General features: G+C 43.8%; 1 protein-coding gene across 5 annotated transcripts in view; it reads right to left on the reverse strand.

Annotated features, from left to right (window-relative positions):
* The window catches only part of LOC306962736 (copine-1-like), a 78,939-nt gene extending 60,724 nt beyond the window's left edge, over positions 1-18,215 (reverse strand). For 3 of the 5 annotated variants that reach the window (XM_079556001.1, XM_079555998.1, XM_079555999.1), the window contains exon 1: positions 18,159-18,215. Coding sequence is in view for 1 of the 5 variants with exons in the window: in XM_079555997.1 (XP_079412123.1) it covers positions 7,032-9,416 (2,385 nt within the window). In the remaining 4 variants the exon portion in view is untranslated. Of the gene's footprint in view, positions 1-1,590; positions 1,673-6,819; positions 9,428-18,158 lie in introns of those variants that run through there. The other 2 variants (XM_079555997.1, XM_079556000.1) reach the window with 2 other exon arrangements.
* Between the last annotated feature and the right edge of the window lie 3,891 nt (positions 18,216-22,106).

The raw sequence follows: 22,106 nt of genomic DNA on the forward strand, positions 1-22,106 counted from the left end.
ACAACATACTTTGTCCAAATTGCTTATGTGAACCATCATAGGAATCAGGACAAGAAGTAGCTTCTTTGTACATTTAGAAGGACATTGTGACAAAAACATGTAAAAAGGTTCTTTAGTTATAAAATTTATAAAAATATAGCTTTTTTATATATCGAAAATTACACATAAACTGAAATGTCTTTCCTGAAAATATACTTCATAGCACACACTCCAAATTTAGTACAGTTGTAACCTGGTACTCAGCATGTGTGCAAAATTTCAGAAGTCTAGGTCCAAGTATGTTGGATTTGTAAACTTTTAAATTTTTTGGTGCTATATCTCATTAGCATTGTGCACAAACCTCTCCAAAGTGCCAAATGTTATAAAAGCAAAAATATTTTCTCAAATGTGTCAAACAAAGTGCAGCAGCAACAACTAACTTCCCAAAAATGGACTAAATCAAAGCAAAATGAAGTGGGTAATTTCTTTTCCATATTTATCTCAGTGCACAAAGGTGCGTCGGTCACACCTTCCCCCGAAACAAAATGGCCGCCTTCTTTACTCAGAAAAGCGCCCCTTACACGTCTTCATTCACTGTTGATATGGACTATGGCATATTGTTGGACAGAGACAATGGACCCCTACTCGGATTCATTGTCACCTGTGAAATCAATGGCCCTGTGGACATTTTAGACAAGTTTGTGCCTAAATGCTAATGTGGCTAACATGTGGCTAACATGTGCTTCTGGCACCCACTGAGCACTGCCAGCTCAAATATCAGTGGATTTCTTTGGGAAATGGCTCATTTTGAAGAGAATAGTCATTAGGATTAAGGGAACAGAACTGGAATTGCAAAAAAGTTTGTTTACAAGAAGATTTTCTTATTTGTGGAGTATTTTGAGGTAATTTCTGACCGTGCAAATTGAAAATAATGAGCCAAATTTTCCAAAAAGAGTATTTTGTTGAAATTTTTGTTGAATTATATTTTTACTTGAGTATTTTGGACCAAAAAAATCCAGTCAACCTATGATTGGACCATAAATAATTTAATATGGATAAGAAATGCTTAATTTTAATGCTCGATTTTCAGGTTTTTTTTATTTTTCTGTCCTTAATTAATGTTCTGACGTATGTGATGGTGTTCCATGACTGAAATAGATGTTTTGGGGAGAATTGTCTGTTTAAAAATCTGTGCCACATGTCTGTATTGGTCGAAATATAAGTTGCCTAAATACTGTATGCAAGTCAATGGAACTGGAATCAGTCCCTGATCAGGCACGCGGTCCTGAACAGGTTAAGGGGAGAACTTTTTTTTTTTTTTTTTTAGAAGATTATGCAGCACTTTGGTAAACTATCATTTTTGGCCAATGTGCCGTAAATAAAGTGGATTTGGAAACTACAGCTGAGGCGAAAGGATAAAGTAAATACGAGACAGATTTAAGCTCCGTTACAAATAAATATTATTATAACCGCATTAAACAGCGTTTCCTTCCGGATTATTTACCGACAGAAATAAACCCACACGAGGAGCAGGTGGTTAAACCAGTCCCGGCTCGTGTCCAGTAAAATTATCTGAAACATTTGAATTAAAAAAAGAAGACGTTTTTTCACCTTTTTCTCGCCTTTTTCTCTGGTTTTGTTCGGAATGAGCTGAAGTCGCTTCTGCACGAACCCGGTAGTGTCCAAGCATTGACGCTCGTGATTGGACAGCGTGCGTGAGGGCGCGGGCTCTGATTGGCTGTTCCTCATAAACGTGATCGTATCTGAGGCGTTTTAAGTCCACTTTATTTGAATTTGACAGCGTTTCCATCTGATTTCCGCCGCTGTAACGGATAATAAAACACAGCCAGGGCTTGCCTTGAACTACTCCGTAGTCACCAGCGATTTTGTTCAACCACAGCAGCACGAAATATGACTTTATTCAACCAGGAAGTGCCAGAGCTAATGGAAAAAAACACAGACGCTTATCTCTTTTTCGGTTCGTTTAGTTTGAATGTCTAAACTTTATGTGACAAACTTTCTGCTGACACACAGAAATACCTGATCTACACAGTAATCCGTTTATTACTTCACTAAATCCACTTCTACCCATGGATTTATATGGACTTTACCTTAAATCTCTTAACCACCGCCTGAACCGAGCAAATTTTCTTGAAAATCATAACTTAGATGAGTTTTGTAGATCGTAGCTTTTACATTTGGGTAAAGCTGAACTGGAGAAACAGTGCATTAAGAGGTTAAAACACTCTGGGACATCATCTGCAGACTCCACATTTGACAGCCTGACATGCAACAACATTTAGAAGGTTTTTACTGAACTACTTTCCAACCTCTAAAGAACTCCGGCCTGATTTATTGACCTTTGAACCCAAAAAAACAAGGTGGAATTGGAATTTCCCCACATTTTTCCACTTATAACGAGTTTACTCACAAACGAGAGGATCCCAAATCCCTAATATATTCACTTTATTCCGCCCCGCCCACGGAGAACGAGGGTAAATGTAAATGATATATACAGTGTTCTGAAATGTTTATAGAATAAAATCAGACCACAGCGCCCCCTACTGACCACAACGAGGGCAAAAATGACAAAAAACGATAACGACGGTAAAGCCATACATTTGCAAACATCACAAATCTGTACAAATGTGCCGCCAACATCTACATTTACATCAATTTGTCGCTCACAAAAGATAATTGTACTGACTTTCCAATGTTTATACCCTATTTTTCTCCATTCAAATTTTTCTTCTTACCATTTCCTCCCTTTTTCAATCAAAGCCGATACAAAGCAGTATTTCAGTGGTTCGTAGACAACATTAACTTATTTGTTTATAGTGTATTGGTGTGTTTTTCCCAAATATCTCACTTTGCTCTCACAACACAAAAGCACTTGAACACAATGCACTCATAATTTCTTCTTCACAACCGGAAAGGATCATCTTTACCGGTGCACGTGAAGGCAGCATTAGCCCTGAGCAGCATGTTTTCGGAGGTTGGGGAAACTCCTCTGAAACGGTGCAGTGCCTCCTGGGTTTGTCCCCGTTTCAGAGCGTGGTGTCCTGCACTGGTCATCTCCTTCCTCTACCTTAGCTCCCTCCGCCTCCTCTCGCTTCTTCTGATCTTTGTCCGTCTTCTCCCCTGGCTCTGACGCCGTTCTTCACCTGAGGGTCGCCATCTTCTCCTCGTTTGTCCATTTTTTTTTTGGTTTCCTGTAGCTCCTCTTGTGCCGTCTCGACTGCTGCAGGTGCGGGGGCTCTCGGTGCCTCTTCAGTGTTTCAGAAGAAGCTGTTTATTTTAAATGCCGTTTCCTTCAGGGCTAGTACGAACTCTCTGCAGTAAAAAGTCCGCTGAATGTCACAAAAACACGACAAAGATATACAAAAGCATCCAGCAAAACAATGTGGAACAGAAACTTCAAATGCAGTTCACAGAAAAAGCAAAACACACAGCTGTACAGAGAGGGAGGGGGAGGTTGCTGCTTGTTTACACGTCGCCACGACTTAGAAATACTTACACAGGACCAAAACATTGCCTAAAACCGATTAAAAAAAATATATATAAAAAACATCATTACCAAAAACATCAATGTGCATATCTTTCAAACAGCACTTTCGATATGATCTTGTGGGCGATATATTGCCTCTCACCAGAGTTTCAGACAGTTCATCAGAGAAAGTCCACTAACGTCTCCAGCTCAAGAAAAAAAGGTTTCACCGCTGAACATGACACAGATTAATGTGAAACACACTCTCAAACACCAGCCCTGCTCACAGCTCCACATTACAGTCACAAAAGTCGGAATCAGAACAAAAAGTCCGTCTGGATTTAGTCAAAGAGAAAGAGGCTCATACTTACAAACCCTTTTCGAAGAACTTCTTTGAGGAGCTTTAGTTCATTTAACTTCCATTTGAGTCATTTTGTAACGTAGTCCTCTTACTTAGGGCTGGGTAGCGTGACATTTTTTTCTATACCAGTATTTGGCTTTTGATATCGGTACTAAAATATTTGTCGTCTGGAATCTGTGCAGACACAATATCAGATATACAATATCAGGTTCATCTGCAATGTCAGGAAATGTGTGAAAAATAGGAAATAATATGGGTGAAATTGTGGGGGGAAAATTGGGTAAAATAGGTAAACTAATTGTAATAAACAATTGGAAAAACAAGAAAAAATTGGGGTAAAATAAGGAAAAAAAAAAGTAAAATGGGGCAAACATTTGGGGGTAAAGAACTCATTTATTTGAGCTGAACTTAAGTCACTTCCTTTAATTCCGTCACTGGACCAAAACTTTGATCTAAAAAGCTTCTGCTTTCAGTTTCTCGTTATTAGAACCTCTTTTTCCGATACCAGATGGTATTGTTTAAAGGAGGGGTATTATGCAAAAGCGACTTTTTCAAGCTTTACATCATGTTATGCCATTCCCTCATTAAAAACATGGCTGAAGTGTTGCCTTGGCACATTCACGTATTTTTGAGTAATCTGTAAAAACTCTGATGGCGGCCATTTTAGGGATAGGTTTGCCTGAGTCCTCCTAGGAACGCCCCCACCTCCTGGAGACGCCTCCGACCTTTCGTCACCAGCCGAGTAACCAACCACTGCTCCTCAGCAGAACCCCCTCCCCACTGATGCCACAGACAGCGTGTGGAGGGGGCGTGTCTGAAAGGCTCAGAGGTTCTTAAAGAGACAGAGGCCTATTTCAAGACATTCACTACAGCCATTTTGAGGGAGCCATTTTATACAAGGCAGTTATTCTAATTTACTGCATTTACAGACCAACAGAAGGTTTTGTCATCATTGTAGTGTGATATAGACTGGTGCTATGTGATTAAAAAAAAGCAGAATACCCCCTCTTTAACGGTACACAGCCCTGCACTGACTGTAGTGTAACATTTGGTGAATAACACTAATTGACTTTCCCAGCAATTTCCAACCTCCAGAGCGCCGCGGTCTCATTATCGAAGTGCAGATCTTCAGGGGCCCCCAATGAAAGTAAAAGGTTCACGCTCAACACTTCAGCGTTGTCATAGTCGCAGGTGAAGGGCAAAGTCCAATCAACTCAACAGGAGAAACACTGTTCTGGAAAGAAAACCAGGACCTGAGGTTAGGTACAAACCTGTCGTTTCATCTTCTGGCTGAAAACCAAATTCAAGCCAATGTTTTTGAATATTGCCACCACATTTGAACACCAAATATGAGAAAAGTAATGTGGATTAGTCATATTTCTGACAGAGATGATGTTGAACTTTATGCCAACAAACAAATGCAGAACTGTAGAAACATTCAGTCTAAAAGCATCTGAATTTATCATAAAAATCATGAGATTTATGGCCGTACAGCATGATATGATAATATGATGATAAGATGATTAACAGGGGCTTTTGGCCGTTCACACTTGTTTAACCAAACACGTATTTCACAAATGAGGAATTGACAGCATTCGTTTTATAATCGTGTGATATGTTAAACAGTCAGAAACAGCATTGAGTGTGGAATAAATACTGATTTGAAGCAGAATAGTTCACAGACATACATTTCCCTTCATACGTTTTTTTTTTCCTTTTCAATAAACATGCCTTTATTTTGGCACGTTTCATTTATAAACCGCATCATAAGTGTCCTGTAGTTTGGACCAAAAACCCTGAAACTCAGACGAAGCTCCGGGATCAGCTTTACAATCAAAGCTTCGTTTTCGGCGTCACCTGAACAAAAGCAGGAGATCTTTTACATCCGGGACCAACGACAAACGACAGAAAACATTCAGCCTAGTCAGAAACAAGATCCGCCATTTTGTGTCAAAGCCGTGATTTACTGAGAAACGTCAGAAACAGAAGCAGAGACAGAATTCATTTGGAATAAAGCCACACAGACGTCAGCGCTGCGTTAAAACACTTCATCATCATGATCATCACAATAATATCATGAATAAAAAACAATAACGGGCTCAAAGTGAGAATAATAAACGTATAATGAACAGAGCTGTGGAAACGAGCTTCAAACCCAACAAAAAGCAAAGACATAAAAGAGACCCAACACTGCGCCCGCCAGAACATCACATGACCTAAGGGTTATTAACATGAGCTAAGGGTTATTAACATGATCTAATAGTTATTAACATGATCTAATAGTTATTAACATGATCTAATAGTTATTAACATGATCAGAGCGGGAAAAAAATCAAAACAGTAGTAAAACGAGACTCAGCATTTCACCGAAAACAGCCCAAACATGTACAACAGCCACATTAAAGCCCCGCCCACAGTCCTATCAACCCGCCCACAGTCATGTGACCCGCTCGGTCTCCATGACTACAGCGGCTCGCAGCATCAAAGCCTTCACTTTGAGACACAAAACCATAAAGGACAGAATCAGGACAGAGGACATGCACATGTGATCACCCCGGCGTTAGGAACCGAGTGGTGGTTCTGAAATGACCTCATCTGCAAACCCCTGACAGCGTGATAGTCAGGGCTGAAGTTATGAAGAGCCAAGTAACGTCATGTGTAGAGGTCAACTGACATATCGGGCCGATATTTGGGGATTTTACAATATCGGCTCTATTTCGGCCGATAGCCAATATCTCCAGGACTGAAAGTGACAGAGACTTTCCGTTTTTACATTGGAAAGAGCCAAGTCGGAGCTTTAAAACGAGTTAGTTTTAACCTCAACGATTGTATTTTTGATCCCTGCGCAAAATGACGCGGCTTGCAAGAGTTTGCTCATGCTAACGGCAGCTAAATGGGGACAGAAACTAGGACTGAATCATGTGAAGTAATAAAGTAAAATCATCCTCTGCTGGACCAAGTATTTACATTTTTACAGGATTATAGACCAGACATTTGGAAAAATCAGTCAAAAACATCGGCATCAGCCAATAAAAATCCCCAAACATGGCATCAGCCTTAGAAAAACCCATATCAGTCGACCTCTAGTCAAGTGCATACCCTAACAGCGTGCTGGTCTGAGTTTGGCGGTGTCGCTCGTCTTAAGAGTTGGGGCTCGTGGTTCTGTCTTTATAAACGGCCTCAGTGACGTCACTCCCACGCCCTTCACTGGCCCAGGCTCATCTTGACCTTCCTGGCGCCGATGGGCCGGTCGTTGAGGTCGGCAACGGCAGCAGCGGCCTCCTCGGCGCTCTGGAAGGCCACGAGCGCCTCGCCGTTGGGCAGGCCTTTGTCGTTGAGCTGCAGCATCACAGAGGCGGGGACTACAGCGTATCCGTAGAGGAAGTCCATGATCTCATCGGCGCTCACAGTGAAGGGCATGTTCTGCAGCTTCACCACCGTGGGCCCGCCGCCATTAGCGCCAGCCGCCAGGGGAGGTGCTCCGCGGAGGACGGGGTCAGGCGGGAAGGCGGGCGGGGGCGTGCCTCCCAGAGGCCGTGCGGCACCGTTACGGTTTGGTGTTTTACGCTCGAACGGGACCATCCCTCGGAGGTCGTGTCCAAATGGAGGCCCCGCCCCCCCAGGCCTGAAGGACTGGTCCAGCACCGGCGCCGCCCCCATCCCGGGCACAAGGGGCGGGGGCATGCCCAGTTCCGCCCCTAGGCCCAGGGGTGGGATCGGGGGCGGGGCCAGGCCATTGCCGGGAGCGGAGAAGGGCGGAGCGAAGGGGGAGGCGTTCCGCATGAAGCCGAAGTCGTCACTCATTGGAGCGAAGTGTGCGGGGGGCGGGGCCATATGCGCTGGAGGCGGAGCCATATGTGCAGGGGGTGGGGCCTGTCTCTGTCCGCGTTTGGTGACGCTCGGTGGCGGGTTACGCTCCACCTCCTTCATGAAGTCGTAGGTCACGAGGTGCACGAAGGCATCGCGGCCGTTCAGCTTCTGACGGTGCAGACGCTCCGCCTTCCGGGCGTCGTCCTCAGAGCGCAGCTGCACCACAGCCTGACCCACGCCGCGGCCCTCGCCATCCGTCAGCACACTCAAAGAGTCCTCATACAGTGCCAGCCCGTCCAGGAACGCCCGCACATCCTTGCGACTCACGTTGTAGGGGATGTTAGTTATGTGGAGGCAGGTGCGTGGGATGCGGTGGGCGGAGTCCGGGGCGTCGCCATCGCGTTTACGGATCTGCTCGATCTTCTCCATCATACCTTTGCGGCTGATAGGGTGTACCTGGATGAAGCGTGCGCCCATGTACTGCATGTGCGCCGCCAGCGCTGCCTTGTGGTCGACCTCGCTCTTGAACTCCACGAAGCCTTCGCCCGTAGCTTTGCCATTGGCGCCGTACGCAATGTAGAGAGAGTCCTCGTCCAGCGCCAGGTTCTTGAAGAAGTCTTTGACCTGCGCCTTGTCAGCTTCGTACGGTAAACCTTTGAGGTAAACGCACAGGTCGCCGTGTCTGTGCGGCGAGCGAGAGCGCGCCCTCTGCTCTGAGGCGCCGCTGTGACGGCCGCGCTCAGGCTCTGCTTCCTTCTCTCCCAGACTGTTCCACTGCCGCTCGGAGGCGGGGCTGAGCTCCACGTAGCGCTGGCCCACAGCGCCGCCGCCACGCTTCAGCGCCTCGTAGCTGTCCTGCGGTGAGAAGAAGCGCACCAGGGCGCGGCCCGTGCGGCGGCCCTGACCGTCACGTACGAAGCGCACGCTCTCCACGCTTAGGCCGCGCAGGAAGTCGCGCACGTCAGCATCGGAGGCGGCGTATGGCAGGTTCTGCAGCGCCAGCACCAGGTCGTCCGGGTTCATGGCGGACACAGGGGGCGGAGCCGCCTTCATGTGCTGGAGGCCGAGCGGCGTCAGCGGTGTCAGCGCGTTGAATAGCAGCGGGTTGGGCGTGGCCAGAGGCGGCGGCAGCGAAGGGTTAAAGGGCGGCATTGCCATGTGCTGCAGGTGGGACATGGGCGGGACCGGCGGCACGGCAGGCGGCGGCAGTGAGGGCATAGGGGGCAGCGCTGCCATGTTGGAGAGCGCGGCGAGGGGCGGGGTCAGTGAGGCCAGCGCCGTGGTCATTGTGGGGGCGGAGCTGTAGCTGGGGGCAGCGCTGTAGCTGGGGAAGGAGGGGGCCATGTGGGGCGGGGCTTTGGTGTCGGTGACAGAGGCTTGTGTGGGAAATTGCGCAACAGCGGCGGGCACGTTGAACTGGGCGGAGCGCTGGGGGGCGGAGGGAACGGCGCTGGGCGGGGCTGTGGCCGTAGGTCGTGCGGCGGAGGGCGGAGTCTCCGGTGGCGCCTCGAAGCGGCGGCGGCTCAGTTCGATCATGTTCTGCATCTCCGTTTTGCTGCTCAGCAGCAGCGACACTTTAGAGCCTTTGATGGCGCCGCCCGTGCGCATCATCCCAAGACGCGCGTCTTCGTCGGTGCCGAACACTATGAAGGCCTCGCCGTGGTCTCCGCCCACAATGTGCACACCACCGTCCGGGATGGTGAGGCCTGAGAAGAAGTGGCGGATGTCCATGGTGCCCGCCACGATGGGCAGGCCCTGCAGACGAATGACCACAGCCATTCAGTCTACACCTGCGGAGAGGCACAGGGGTTAGGCAAAGCACATTTGCAGAGAGGACAGAGGGGTCACCTGGGGTCAGTGACGAATGACAAAGCCTGTCCGTCAGGAAACGCGCTAGAAGCCCAGGGAGTTTCTGGGGCACCACTCTAATCCAGGGTTAATCGTGTCTACTAAAATAGTGCTGTAAAACTGGGTGTTTTAAGATAGTTTAGAGGAACTGACCGTCTTTATCAAAGTAGCCACATATTTGATCTGATTGGTTGCCGACCTACACCAACATTTCCCTATGGCAGAATCAGACGACACTTCTGTATGAAAACTGCATTTGGTAAAACACAGCACTTCAGTATGTTACATTTACTCCAGTACATGTGTCAGAGTAACTATTCTGTACTTCTGAGGAGTTTAAACATACAGTACTTATAGTAGATAGTTATATTTTTCGATACTGATACCTTAACACCGAAACCATGCCGACACTTTCGAAAACCCAACACTTTAACGATACCGGATCTTAAACGATATCGATACCTGAACGATATTGACGCTTTAGCAATAGCGATACCTTAACGATACTGACACTTTAGCGAAATCGATACCTTAACGATACTGACACTTTAGTGATATCGATACCTTAACGATACTGACACTTTAGCGAAATCGATACCTTAACGATACTGACACTTTAGTGATATCGATACCTTAACGATATTGACACTTTAGCGATAGCGATACCTTAATGATACCGATGCTTCAGCGATACGACACCATAGCGATACCGATACTCTAGCGTTACCGATATTTTAACGATACTGACACTGACAATACTGGCACCTGTAGTACCTAAACTTTTTCTCCTGATACTATACTAGAAACATTTAACACTGCCCAGACATTAAATCAAATTCTATCAAAGCAACGTGACTCTGACTTGAGTGAAGCTTTGGCTGCTCTTTTAAATATTTTAATGAGAATAAGAATTTCAAACATTCAATTTGGATATTTAAGCAAAATGGACACAACAAGCAACTTTTTAGCAAGAAATTGTGGACAATTTCTGCCAAAAACTGCAGCTGAATGAGTTTGAGAAAAACGTTTCGATTTTCTACGAACCTATGCAATAATAGTTGAGCAACGCCATTATTAAAAGTAGCCGTTTATAAATAGATCTCAGATCACGTCTGGCATCATGGGAAGTAATGCACTTGAGAATAGATTAAAATGTGAAAAAAACTTTATCTTCACACTGATGAACTCCAAAAGTTGTAACGTCACTGACCCAGGCACAGGGAGGCACAGGTGATGATGACACAACAGGAAGCTGCAGCAATCATTTTAGTGAGAAACAATAAGAGCACGATTTAACACCAGCCTTTCAACATGTGCACAATTACTTTAAAGATCTGAAACATTTTATTGGGGCCTAGAACTTGTTGTCTTTATCAGATATTTTGAAAAACATTTCTAGCATTAAGTGAACATGAACAGAAAGATTGTCCAAGCGTCGCTGTGCGCGGAGTGAGTTTGTAAAATGTGTTTATGATCAGGTGCGTGTTTCGTGTCTGAGGCGTCGCTGTGGTTGGTGGTTTGTGATGTGTCGAGGCTAAAACTGGCTCCACCTGAAAACCCTCAGCCCTGACCTAAAACAACACGCAATACCACCTAAAACACCACGTAGAGATATCATTTTTTAATGTTTGCTGTAGATTACAATAAATGCATTGCAAGAAATCGCGTTGCAGGACATTGTATACAAAATTACCAAAATTGTTGATGTTTTCCACGATGAAATCTAAAAATGGACAGAGCCGTGTTTAAATGTGTGGTTTTATTCTGTAACATATTAGTCCCAAAGATTTGCTCAGAGGGATTTTGGGTCTTGTTTAATTTTTCAATAAACAACTTATTAGTGAAAAATAAAATCTCCTATTTTTTTTATTGTCAACCTCAAAATCCTTGTATGTAAAATTTTCACAAAGGAAATTACCATATTTGGGTTACTGCGTCATCTCGGTCACAGCCTTTTGTGCTACACATGGATACCGAACATGTCAGTACTGGAGAATGAATAAGCGTGTTGAATCATTGATTAATGTTTTCACCTGCAGCGTCTCGCCTTAAACACCTGGGGACCAACCTCCAAATCTAAGCCAGGTTTGGTTAGACGTACAATTATCCGGTTCTTGCTTTGAAGTCGGACACTAAACTGCTGAAATACAACAACAAATCCAACCACTTTCTGTATTAACCAAACTTTCACAGCCAACTCCAAATGCACCTGCAGAAAAAGACTCCATTTATACATTTATATTTCAAATCAGCCAAAAGCAGGGAAAGGAATCAACCGAACGACGACACAGGGAAACAGTCTGACCAAATCTACGACAGTCAGAACTTTAATGAGAACCAGACACTGCAGAACCAACTTTAGTAAGAACCAGACACTGCAGAACCAACTTTAGTAAGAACCAGACACTGCAGAACCAACTTTAGTAAGAACCAGACACTGCAGAACCAACTTTAGTAAGAACCAGACACTGCAGGACCAACTTTAGTAAGAACCAGACACTGCAGAACCGACTTTAGTAAGAACCAGGCGCTGCAGAACCAACTTTAGTAAGAACCAGACACTGCAGGACCAACTTTAGTAAGAACCAGACACTGCAGAACCGACTTTAGTAAGAACCAGGCGCTGCAGGACCAACTTTAACAAGAGTCACACACTGCAGGACTAACTTTAACAAGAACCGGAAACCGCAGAACCAACTTTAGTAAGAACCAGAAACTGCAGAACCAACTTTAGTAAGAACCAGGCACTGCAGAACCAACTTTAGTAAGAACCAGGCGCTGCAGAACCAACTTTAGTAAGAACCAGACACTGCAGAACCACCTTTAACAAGAACCAGGCGCTGCAGAACCAACTTTAGTAAGAACCAGACACTGCAGAACCAACTTTAGTAAGAACCAGGCGCTGCAGAACCAACTTTAGTAAGAACCAGACACTGCAGAACCAACTTTAGTAAGAACCAGGCGCTGCAGAACCAACTTTAGTAAGAACCAGACACTGCAGAACCAACTTTAGTAAGAACCAGGCGCTGCAGAACCAACTTTAGTAAGAACAAGGCACTGCAGAACCAACTTTAGTAAGAACAAGGCACTGCAGAACCAACTTTAGTAAGAACCAGACACTGCAGAACCAACTTTAGTAAGAACAAGGCACTGCAGAACCAACTTTAGTAAGAACCAGACACTGCAGAACCACCTTTAACAAGAACCAGGCGCTGCAGAACCAACTTTAGTAAGAACCAGACACTGCAGAACCAACTTTAGTAAGAACCAGACACTGCAGAACCGACTTTAGTAAGAACCAGGCGCTGCAGGACCAACTTTAGTAAGAACCAGACACTGCAGGACCAACTTTAGTAAGAACCAGACACTGCAGGACCAACTTTAGTAAGAACCAGGCGCTGCAGGACCAACTTTAGTAAGAACCAGGCGCTGCAGAACCAACTTTAGTAAGAACCAGGCGCTGCAGAACCAACTTTAGTAAGAACCAGACACTGCAGAACCAACTTTAGTAAGAACCAGGCGCTGCAGAACCAACTTTAGTAAGAACCAGGCGCTGCAGAACCAACTTTAGTAAGAACCAGAAACCGCAGAACCAACTTTAATAAGAACCAGAAACCGCAGAACCAACTTTAATAAGAACCAGGTGCAGCAGAACCAACTTTAATAAGAACCAGGTGCAGCAGAACCAACTTTCATAAGAACCAGGTGCAGCAGAACCAACTTTAGTAAGAACCAGACACTGCAGAACCAACTTTCATAAGAACAAGGCACTGCAGAACCAACTTTAGTAAGAACCAGACACTGCAGGACCAACTTTAGTAAGAACCAGACACTGCAGAACCAACTTTCATAAGAACAAGGCACTGCAGAACCAACTTTAGTAAGAACCAGACACTGCAGGACCAACTTTAGTAAGAACCAGACACTGCAGGACCAACTTTAGTAAGAACCAGACACTGCAGGACCAACTTTAGTAAGAACCAGACACTGCAGGACCAACTTTAGTAAGAACCAGGGGCTGCAGAACCAACTTTAGTAAGAACCAGGCGCTGCAGAACCAACTTTAACAAGAATCACACATTGCAGGACTAACTTTAATAAGAACCAGAAACCGCAGAACCAACTTTAATAAGAACCAGACACTGCAGAACCAACTTTAATAAGAACCAGGTGCAGCAGAACCAACTTTCATAAGAACCAGATGTTGCAGAACCACCTTTAACAAGAACCAGAAACCGCAGAACCACCTTTAACAAGAACCAGAAACCGCAGAACCACCTTTAATAAGAACCAGACACTGCAGAACCAACTTGAATAAGAACCAGACATTGCAAAACAACTTTGATAGGAACCAGGCGCTGCAGAACCAACTTTCATAAGAACCAAATGTTGCAGAACCAACTTTAATAAGAACCAGATGTTGCAGAACAACTTTGATAGGAACCAGGCGCTGCAAAACTAACTTGAATAAGAACCAGACACTGTAGAACCAACTTTAGTAAGAACCAGAAACCGCAGAACCAACTTTAATAAGAACCAGGCACTGCAGAACCAACTTTCATAAGAACCAGACATTGCAAAACAACTTTGATAGGAACCCGACACTGCAGAACCAACTTGAAGAACAACCAGATGTTGCAGAACCAACTTTAATAAGAACCAGACACTGCATTAGTAAGAAACAGATGCTCCAGAACCAACTTTCATAAGAATAAGAACCAGACATTGTAGAACCAACTCTGATATGAGAAAACACAGGAGACAAACCTAACAACATCGCTCAACTCGTAACCAAACATTTACCAAAAAATGTCATCGAGTAGAAGAAAAAACTCAAGAGGCCACCTGCTCTGCTCGATTATGACACAATACGCCACAAACTCCAACAGAACCTGAAAATGTTTACTTTTTTTAAACAATCTTCAATAAGAACCAAACACTGGACTTACCTAACTTAATTAATGGACAATATAAGCAATAAAAAGGCAAGGAATTGGCTTCAAATTAAATTCCCAAACAACATTAGAACAAAATGTAGGAACTACAAGGAAGGAAGGAAGGAAGGGAGAAAGGAAGGAAATTCAGCCATCCATTGTCAAAAATATAATACAATACAACCACGTACAATACAATAAACTAAATAGTAATAAGTCTTGAATTTTATAGAAAAACCAAAGCCAAGAAACACTTGACATACAGGTTTCTCCAAAGGCTGTCTTTACTACAGGATCAGAGGACACTGGAATGACATTTATGAACTAACTTTAGGACCCAACCAGAACTGACCTGAAAAACATCATCCAATTCCAGACGACCTCCACCTCCCCCTTAACTGAGCGCATTTTCTTTACTTCGGCTGGAGAGTTCACAGACTCCAGGCCAGAGTAATGCCTCATTTGAAGGCTAAGACGTACAAAACTGATCTAATGAGCCGACCACAGGCAGCAGCAGAAGGACAGGCATTAGCTTCAAGCACCAAGAGCAAAACCATCGCAGCGTTAGCTTAACCGCAGCCAAATCATCAGCCAAACATGAGCAAATCTACAAAGCACCAGCATTTCCTCAACCAGATCATCTTCATCCACAACAGCTTTAACCACAGCAGCTGCGGAATGACATGCCCAAAAATCTGCCATTTTCTACAAACTACGAGCCAGACACAGCAGCTTCAGACCAGAACAATCGCACATCATCATGGACAGACAAACCAACCAGCAGCTTTAAACGCTATAGAAGCAGAGATACAAATGCACAAAAACATCAGCAAAAGCTACAGACACATCAGAACCCACCACTTCATGGAAACACAGCACAAAAAACTACAGCAACGTTCACTAAACAACATCTCCATCGTTTCCAAGCAGCGGCCAAACCACAGCGATGTTGACATGAGCAACGTCAAAACCACAAGAGCAGCTTCAAACAAACAGCATTGCATTATCGAACAGAACTAAACTAAAAGCCAGAGTCGGAACAAGCAGAAATTCACAGGAGTTTTCCACAAACTTCTCCCCAAACAGCCACAACACTGCAAACGGTTTACGACAGAAGTGTTGAAGACTTTCCCTGTCATCAAAATGTGAAATTTATTTGTCTGTAAATGTTATACTTTGAATCTTTTTAACATTGAAATAATATGTTTGATTTTTTTGTCCCCAAATTTCAGTCACTGAAAATGTATTACACATGTTTTAACCTCTTACCCCCAGCGCCTTAACCCTGCTCAGTTAAGGCGGAGGTCAGAGGTTAAAGGTGAATTTTTCATTTTGAAATGAGTAATGAATATTCAGTGTCTGAAATTCGAAGACAAAAATATTCAGTGTTAAAAAAAGGAAAGCGGAAAATTCACAGAGTGATGTTTCACATTCTTTTAGAACAGGGATTAGGAACAACAGGTTTCACAGGTGCCTCCAGAAATGACACCTAAATATACAACCCAGAAGCACCTGCAGCTCCTCAAAGAAGCTCAGCAAAATTGCCACTTTCAGGCGCCGAGAAGTCGACAAAGCTGCACTGGCCACAATCCTCAGGCAACGACTTCACTTAAGTCAACCCACAAACACCAGGACGCGGCCATCGTAAACCGCACACACCTGGAGAGAAGAGACACACAGAAGAAACGTCAAATACAACCAGCCCGAAGGAAGATGCCACACCAATCAATAGAGAAACATCAAGAACCTGCTCCAATCGTCCGAATCAATGTTCAAACCTGCTCCGGTCCCCAGCTTTGGACCAGCTCCGTCACGCCACAATCAAGAATTTCGCCACCGTGGACGGAAAACAAGCACCAGTACAAGTTAGGGATTACGTCAGCATTAACACATAACGACATTTGCAAGGTGCAAAAGACCAACACCAACAAATACCAACTAGGGCTGGTATCGAAGAAAACATGTATGTACAACAGGTATCGACAAAATGAAAGTATCGAAAGAATCTTCTATCTTTAGAAACAAGTTTTTTGAATTTCCCAACTTCTCCCCATTTTTTTCCTGCCAATTTTCATCACAAATAGTTTCCCTATTCCCCACCCGCCCTACTAGTAACGTTTTGTACTGAAAAAACAAGAGCTACCAAACTTCTCGGTCTGCAGTCACTGCTCAGACCTTGTCCAGCAGCACAAACATAACCTTTATTTTATTCTAATTTTAACCCACAATCACTGAGTAAACAGCTACAATTGACCATTTTTATCACACTGCAAACAGTAACCTTGAAATAAATGAAATGTTCTTGATTTCATAAACTCATTTCAAGAACAAAAATAAGGAAAACATTTGTAAAAAAAAATGGAAAAGAAATTGGGCAAAACATTTGGAAAAAGTAGGGGAAGAAATAAGTAAAAATGGGGGGGAACATATTGGGGACAAAATCATTTCTTTTTATCTGGAGCTGAAACAACACAGCACCAACAACATCAAAACTAACCGAAAGATGGGTCAAAGTTGCTTTCTGCTATCAATACTTTTTTCAATACCATCCATCCATTTTCTTCCGCTTTATCCGGGCTTTAGCCGGGTCACGGGGGCAGCAGTCTCAGTCTTTTTCATTGCGTTGTTGCCGTGTTGTCATCACCTTCACATCCAATTTTTGCCACTATTTTGTTTTTGTCACTTTTGTTGCTGCACTTTTATTGCTTTTTTTGTCACCTTTATATTCCATTTGGTTGATCTTGTTATATTTTTGGTTGCGCTTTAGATGTTTTGGGTGGCTTTTTAACTGTGACTTTGCCACTATTTTTTTTTTATATTTGCTACGATTTCGTCTCCATTTTGATTCGTTCCAGAAGCTTTTAGATTTGGGTAAAGCCAAACTGGAGAAAATATGCTCAGTAGGGGATTATGCGGTTAAACCGTGGGGGCGCAAATGGTACAAGACCGTAACTTTTTTTGTTGAGTTGTCGTCAGTTATGTCACATTTGGGAAGCGTTAATTCTTTTTTTGTGTGTTTTCGGAGTATCTTTTGTCGCGTTTGTGTCGTTTTTTGTTGTTGTTGCTTCTTATCGCTTTTTTACATTGCCGCTCTGATGCTTTTTCGTCACTTTTTTTGCTCCGTTTATGTCGCTTTTTTTTTTTTTTTTTTTTTTTTATCATGTTACCGTTGCTTTTCATTTTTGTTACTTTTTTGTTGCATTTGTGTCACTTGTTTATTGCGTTATTGTTGCTTTTCCGACACGTTTTTGTCGTTCTGTTGTCACATTTTTGATCCTCCGTTTTCATCCTCGGATGCTTTTTCCATGAAGCTTTGGGTAAAGCCAAAAACTGAAGAAAATGTTATGGGTTCAGGTGGGGTTTACCCTGACATTAGCTCGTAGAGTTATGCGAGTATGAATGGGGCGGTGCCTTTGTATTCAGTCTTTACATACAACAAATCGACAGTTTCTTAAGAAAATCAAAAAACATTTAAGGCCAGTGTTGAGGAACACAATATTAAGTCATGTCCGGTTGTTATTTTTACGCTGAAATCTGCCAAATCCTGCCGCCTTTCTCTGCAACTCGCTTTGTTTGTTAGCATTAGCCACATTTGCTCACGTTAGCTCTGGGCGCCGCACACTTCCTGCCTTTTAACTGTGTGTTTTTGACGCAAGTTCATGGATAAACGTGAATAGTCCTCGGGCGGTGGCTCCTGTCGCAGCACACCGCCGATACCGGGCCTCAGAGAGGGTCTTACCGATAAAAGTGCGCGGAGTCCTGGGTTAGCTCTGGGTGTTAGCTTATGCTGCAGCGGCTCCACCAACAAAATGTCGGCGACGTGAGGAGGGACGTCACCACGCAGCGGAAGCGTTTCAAAATATAAAAACAATGAAATAAAATTAATATTCATGCATTTAATCAAGCAAGTGGATATAAAACATAGTAGTATGCAATATCCTTTGAATATAAATATAAATGTTACCTTTGTTAAAACTTAACACAAATAATCCCATTATTTAGTATGTAGTTTTTTTTTTTAGGAGTATTATGGTGTCAAAAGCTTTCTGGAGGGCTATGAATATACCCAAAGAATACAATTTATCATCAATTGGTGACCTCTTCGGTTAGATTTATTAATGCATGTACAGTTGACCTGTTGTTTCTGAACCCATAGTGACAGTGGCTGTTTCTCAATTGCGAGGATCCGTCCTCCGTTTGGCCACTTCGTTGACGTCCTCGGTGGTGGCTCCTCCAAAACGGAGCGGAGTGTCCTCTCTCCGCCGCCTTTGAGCTCAAATGGAACGGCCTCCGGAGCGAGCGGCCGCGTCAGGTCACGTGTCAATCTATGCTCATTAAAACAACTGTTTTATGAATAACAGAGGCCAGGAAACTGTTTATGTGGAACAAAACTATTTTAAAGTGAGTTCAAACTAATAAAGTTTTGCGAGAAAAGAAAAAAGAAACTATGCTGCAGTGCATCATGGGTAATTTCAGCTCTCCGAGGCAGCGGAGGATCCACAGGTGTATCCTTCGTAAATGAGCCAAACGGAGGAGTCGAGCTGCGAGGGGGCGAGTGGTCCAGGTGAAATGGAACACCACTTGGCGGCGCCGTGATGACGCGAATGACGTCCGAAGTGGTCGAGACGCCGAGGATCCTGGCAATGGGCTATATGCACAGTGACCCCACGTGATTTCCGCCTGGACAGTCAGCCAGAGGCTGTCCTTCCGGTCTGTCATCTCTTCCCATTAAAAATTAGCAGGTCCCACAGAAATGAAGCAATAGCTTAAGATTTGGTAAAGGACAGCGAGTAAAAGTTCGGATGTGGCTGGAGCAGGTTAAAAAATATTACGTGAGACGTAACGACGTCACTGGAGGAAACTCCGTGTTCATAACGCTGGATGTTTTTGTCTTGAAGCTAACGCGGTTAACAAAATAAAAAATAAAACTAGCGCAAAGTTTTGAACGAGCCAGCGCAAAAAAGAATCGTCCTGTTAGTAGTTTAAATAATATTTACTTGTTTACATGTTATATTATCATTTTTCAACACTAGCCTTTAGCTCTAAGATAAAAGCTCCTACCTTACGACAGCTGGCGTTTCCTTTGGGTGCTGGATTCACAGCGAACATGATGTTTGTAATACGTTGCTGTGACTGTCCATCAGTAACTCGTTGTCCTTAACCAGATCCTGAGCTATCGCTATTTTTGTGTGAGAACCTGCTAATTGTGAACGTAAACGACCAGCGACAGGAAGTGCTGCGTCTGGCTGACTGTCCAGGAAGACGTCACGTGGGGAAACTGTGCATATAGCCCATTGGGAAACAGCCAATCACTCACAAGCATAGTAAAAAATAATAACAGCACACCGGTGTGCAATTAATTCTCTATGCCCTGACGAAGATCCAGCTGTGGGATCGAAACGCACAGTAGTCCCTCTTCAATAAAGGACTTTTAATTTATCTTCGGAGTGTCTCGGATTTTTGCCCATTTTTACACAACTCGAGTAAGGGCTTCTTATCTTTATTTGATCACTGAATAAATTATGTTTATTCATGAAGCTGTCCAGGCAGGCAGCAAAAAGTTTTTCCAGAATCTTGGATAGTTGAGAAAGTATAAATGATATAAGTATATTAATCTTCTTGAGTATATAATAATAATAAGAAGAAAGTTTAGTGACCGAAGACCGCTTCGTACACTGTTGTCCAATTACAGAACATTTTTTCCAACATATGTGACAAAAGGAGTGCGTTGGTGAGTGTGTAAAGCAGAACTAAGTAACTCATGCCCCTAGAGGCCATAAGCGCCACTGCAGGTGTCATAATGTTACCTTTTTTACTCATTAATTGTCTGTGAGAGTAAATGCTACGCCTACAGAAAAGACAAAGGGACAGAGGGATATTGTACATCCAATTACACAATGGAGATAATTACTTTCACTCAAACTTGGCTGTAAATACTGTTTAAGTGGCGCTAGACCGCAGTTAGCTTTGCCGTTATTTATTTATTGGTTTATTTGGTCGGGACAGTGCAAGTTAATGAATAGCCACACCGGATTGTAGCCTTGAGCTCATTTCCATCAGTCGTCCCCCATGTGCACTCTCAAACACACTCTCATACATCCTGACCTATTGTACATGTATTTAGGGCAAATACGGCCCACGGGCCACATCCGGCCCGCGAGATGATTCAGTCCGGCCCACGACTTGAAGGGCATAAATTCATAAGAATGTCCAAAAAAAGGAAGTTTCTAGCCCATTCCTGTGCGGAGTTATGTTTTTTTTTAAAGATATTACCAGAATGCTCACGCCAGCCACTAGGGGGCAGCTTAAATAAAAATAAAAGGAAAGAATTCCACAGGTGTCCAGCAGAGGGCACTGACGTAATGAAAGATCAGGATTTAAACCACACATTATAGTCAAGTGGAGTGTGGAGTGAATGAATATTGACTACAGTTTAGCAGAGACTTGTGACACAGGCTTGTAAAGTGCAAGTAGTTTTTATGAGGCTACAGTTCTGTCAGGCTCATTATTATTCATTTATTGAAAAAAGGTTTCCTTTGTATTTTCCCAATCAAAACATTTTTTTTATTTTGGAGCTTTTGTTTATGGACTCTGGTGATACACCCCCATATATTTTGGACCCAGGGAAATGTGCTTGGAGACCCTGCTATTCACCTTATTCCGGGAGTTCGCGTGAGCCCGCCCATTTTCTCCTATCTTTTAACATGGGGCTGGAGAAGTCCACATTAAATCAGTCACGAAAACAAAGCCGTTTTTCGGCCGTGCAGAGAAACGCTGCAGTGTTGACATGTTGGTGCAAATGAACATTGGACCTTTTACACAAATCAATCTGTTAAACATCAGATTTGAGCGGAGAATATTTTCCCTCTTTCCCCGTTTAAATGAACGGGCTTTGCGCTCGACCGGAAGTGTCAGGACAACGGAAGTGCCGAGACAAAGCAAAAAGTTGCAAAAGTGGGCGGGGCGGAATAAGGTGAATAGAGCATCGCTTAATTTCCAACAAACTCAGTTTGAAGGAAGCAGAGAGGAGCTTTCAGTGCAATGGTCTAAGTTAACGAGGATAAAAGTTGAATAACCTAAATAATGATGCACACTCATGGCTTGACAAAGCTAAATATTTATAGAAAATAATACTCCTAAATAATGGTAGGTATCAGCTATTCAACATACACAAAGCTGAGCAGAATAAGTTTGAGTTATTGTTGGTGCGGCCCTCACACTCAATTCAGGCTTCTCATGTGGCTCCTTATGAAAATTAATTGCCCACCCCTGTTTTAGTAGTAGAGGAAACCGGAGTATCCAGAGGAAACCTACATAAACACGGGGAGAACATTCAAACTGTGAACACTAGCTGTGAGGCACGAACACGAACCGCTGTGCTACTGTGCCGCCTGTTAGCTTCTTCTTCGTGATTCCATTAGTGCGTATTGGTGACTCCGACCCGGTGGCAGCGAAGTTGCAATTGTGGTTTCTGGCCAGATATACCAGGGGGAGATGAAAGACCCCCCAATCATCCAATCAACACTCCCCCAGAGGGACGAAGACAACAATGTATTAAGGTTAACAAGTTACTCAGTATTGCTTTAAGGGGAGGGCAGCCCCTTCAGCCCTGATGGCACTCGGGCCTAAATCATTTACCGAGAGAATTCAGCACTTTTACAAAAACACGAGCACTGGCGTTTGTAGG

The sequence above is a fragment of the Gobius niger genome (genome assembly GCF_951799975.1).
Source record: "Gobius niger genome assembly, chromosome: 5".
In the NCBI taxonomy this organism is placed as follows: Eukaryota; Metazoa; Chordata; class Actinopteri; order Gobiiformes; family Gobiidae; genus Gobius; species Gobius niger.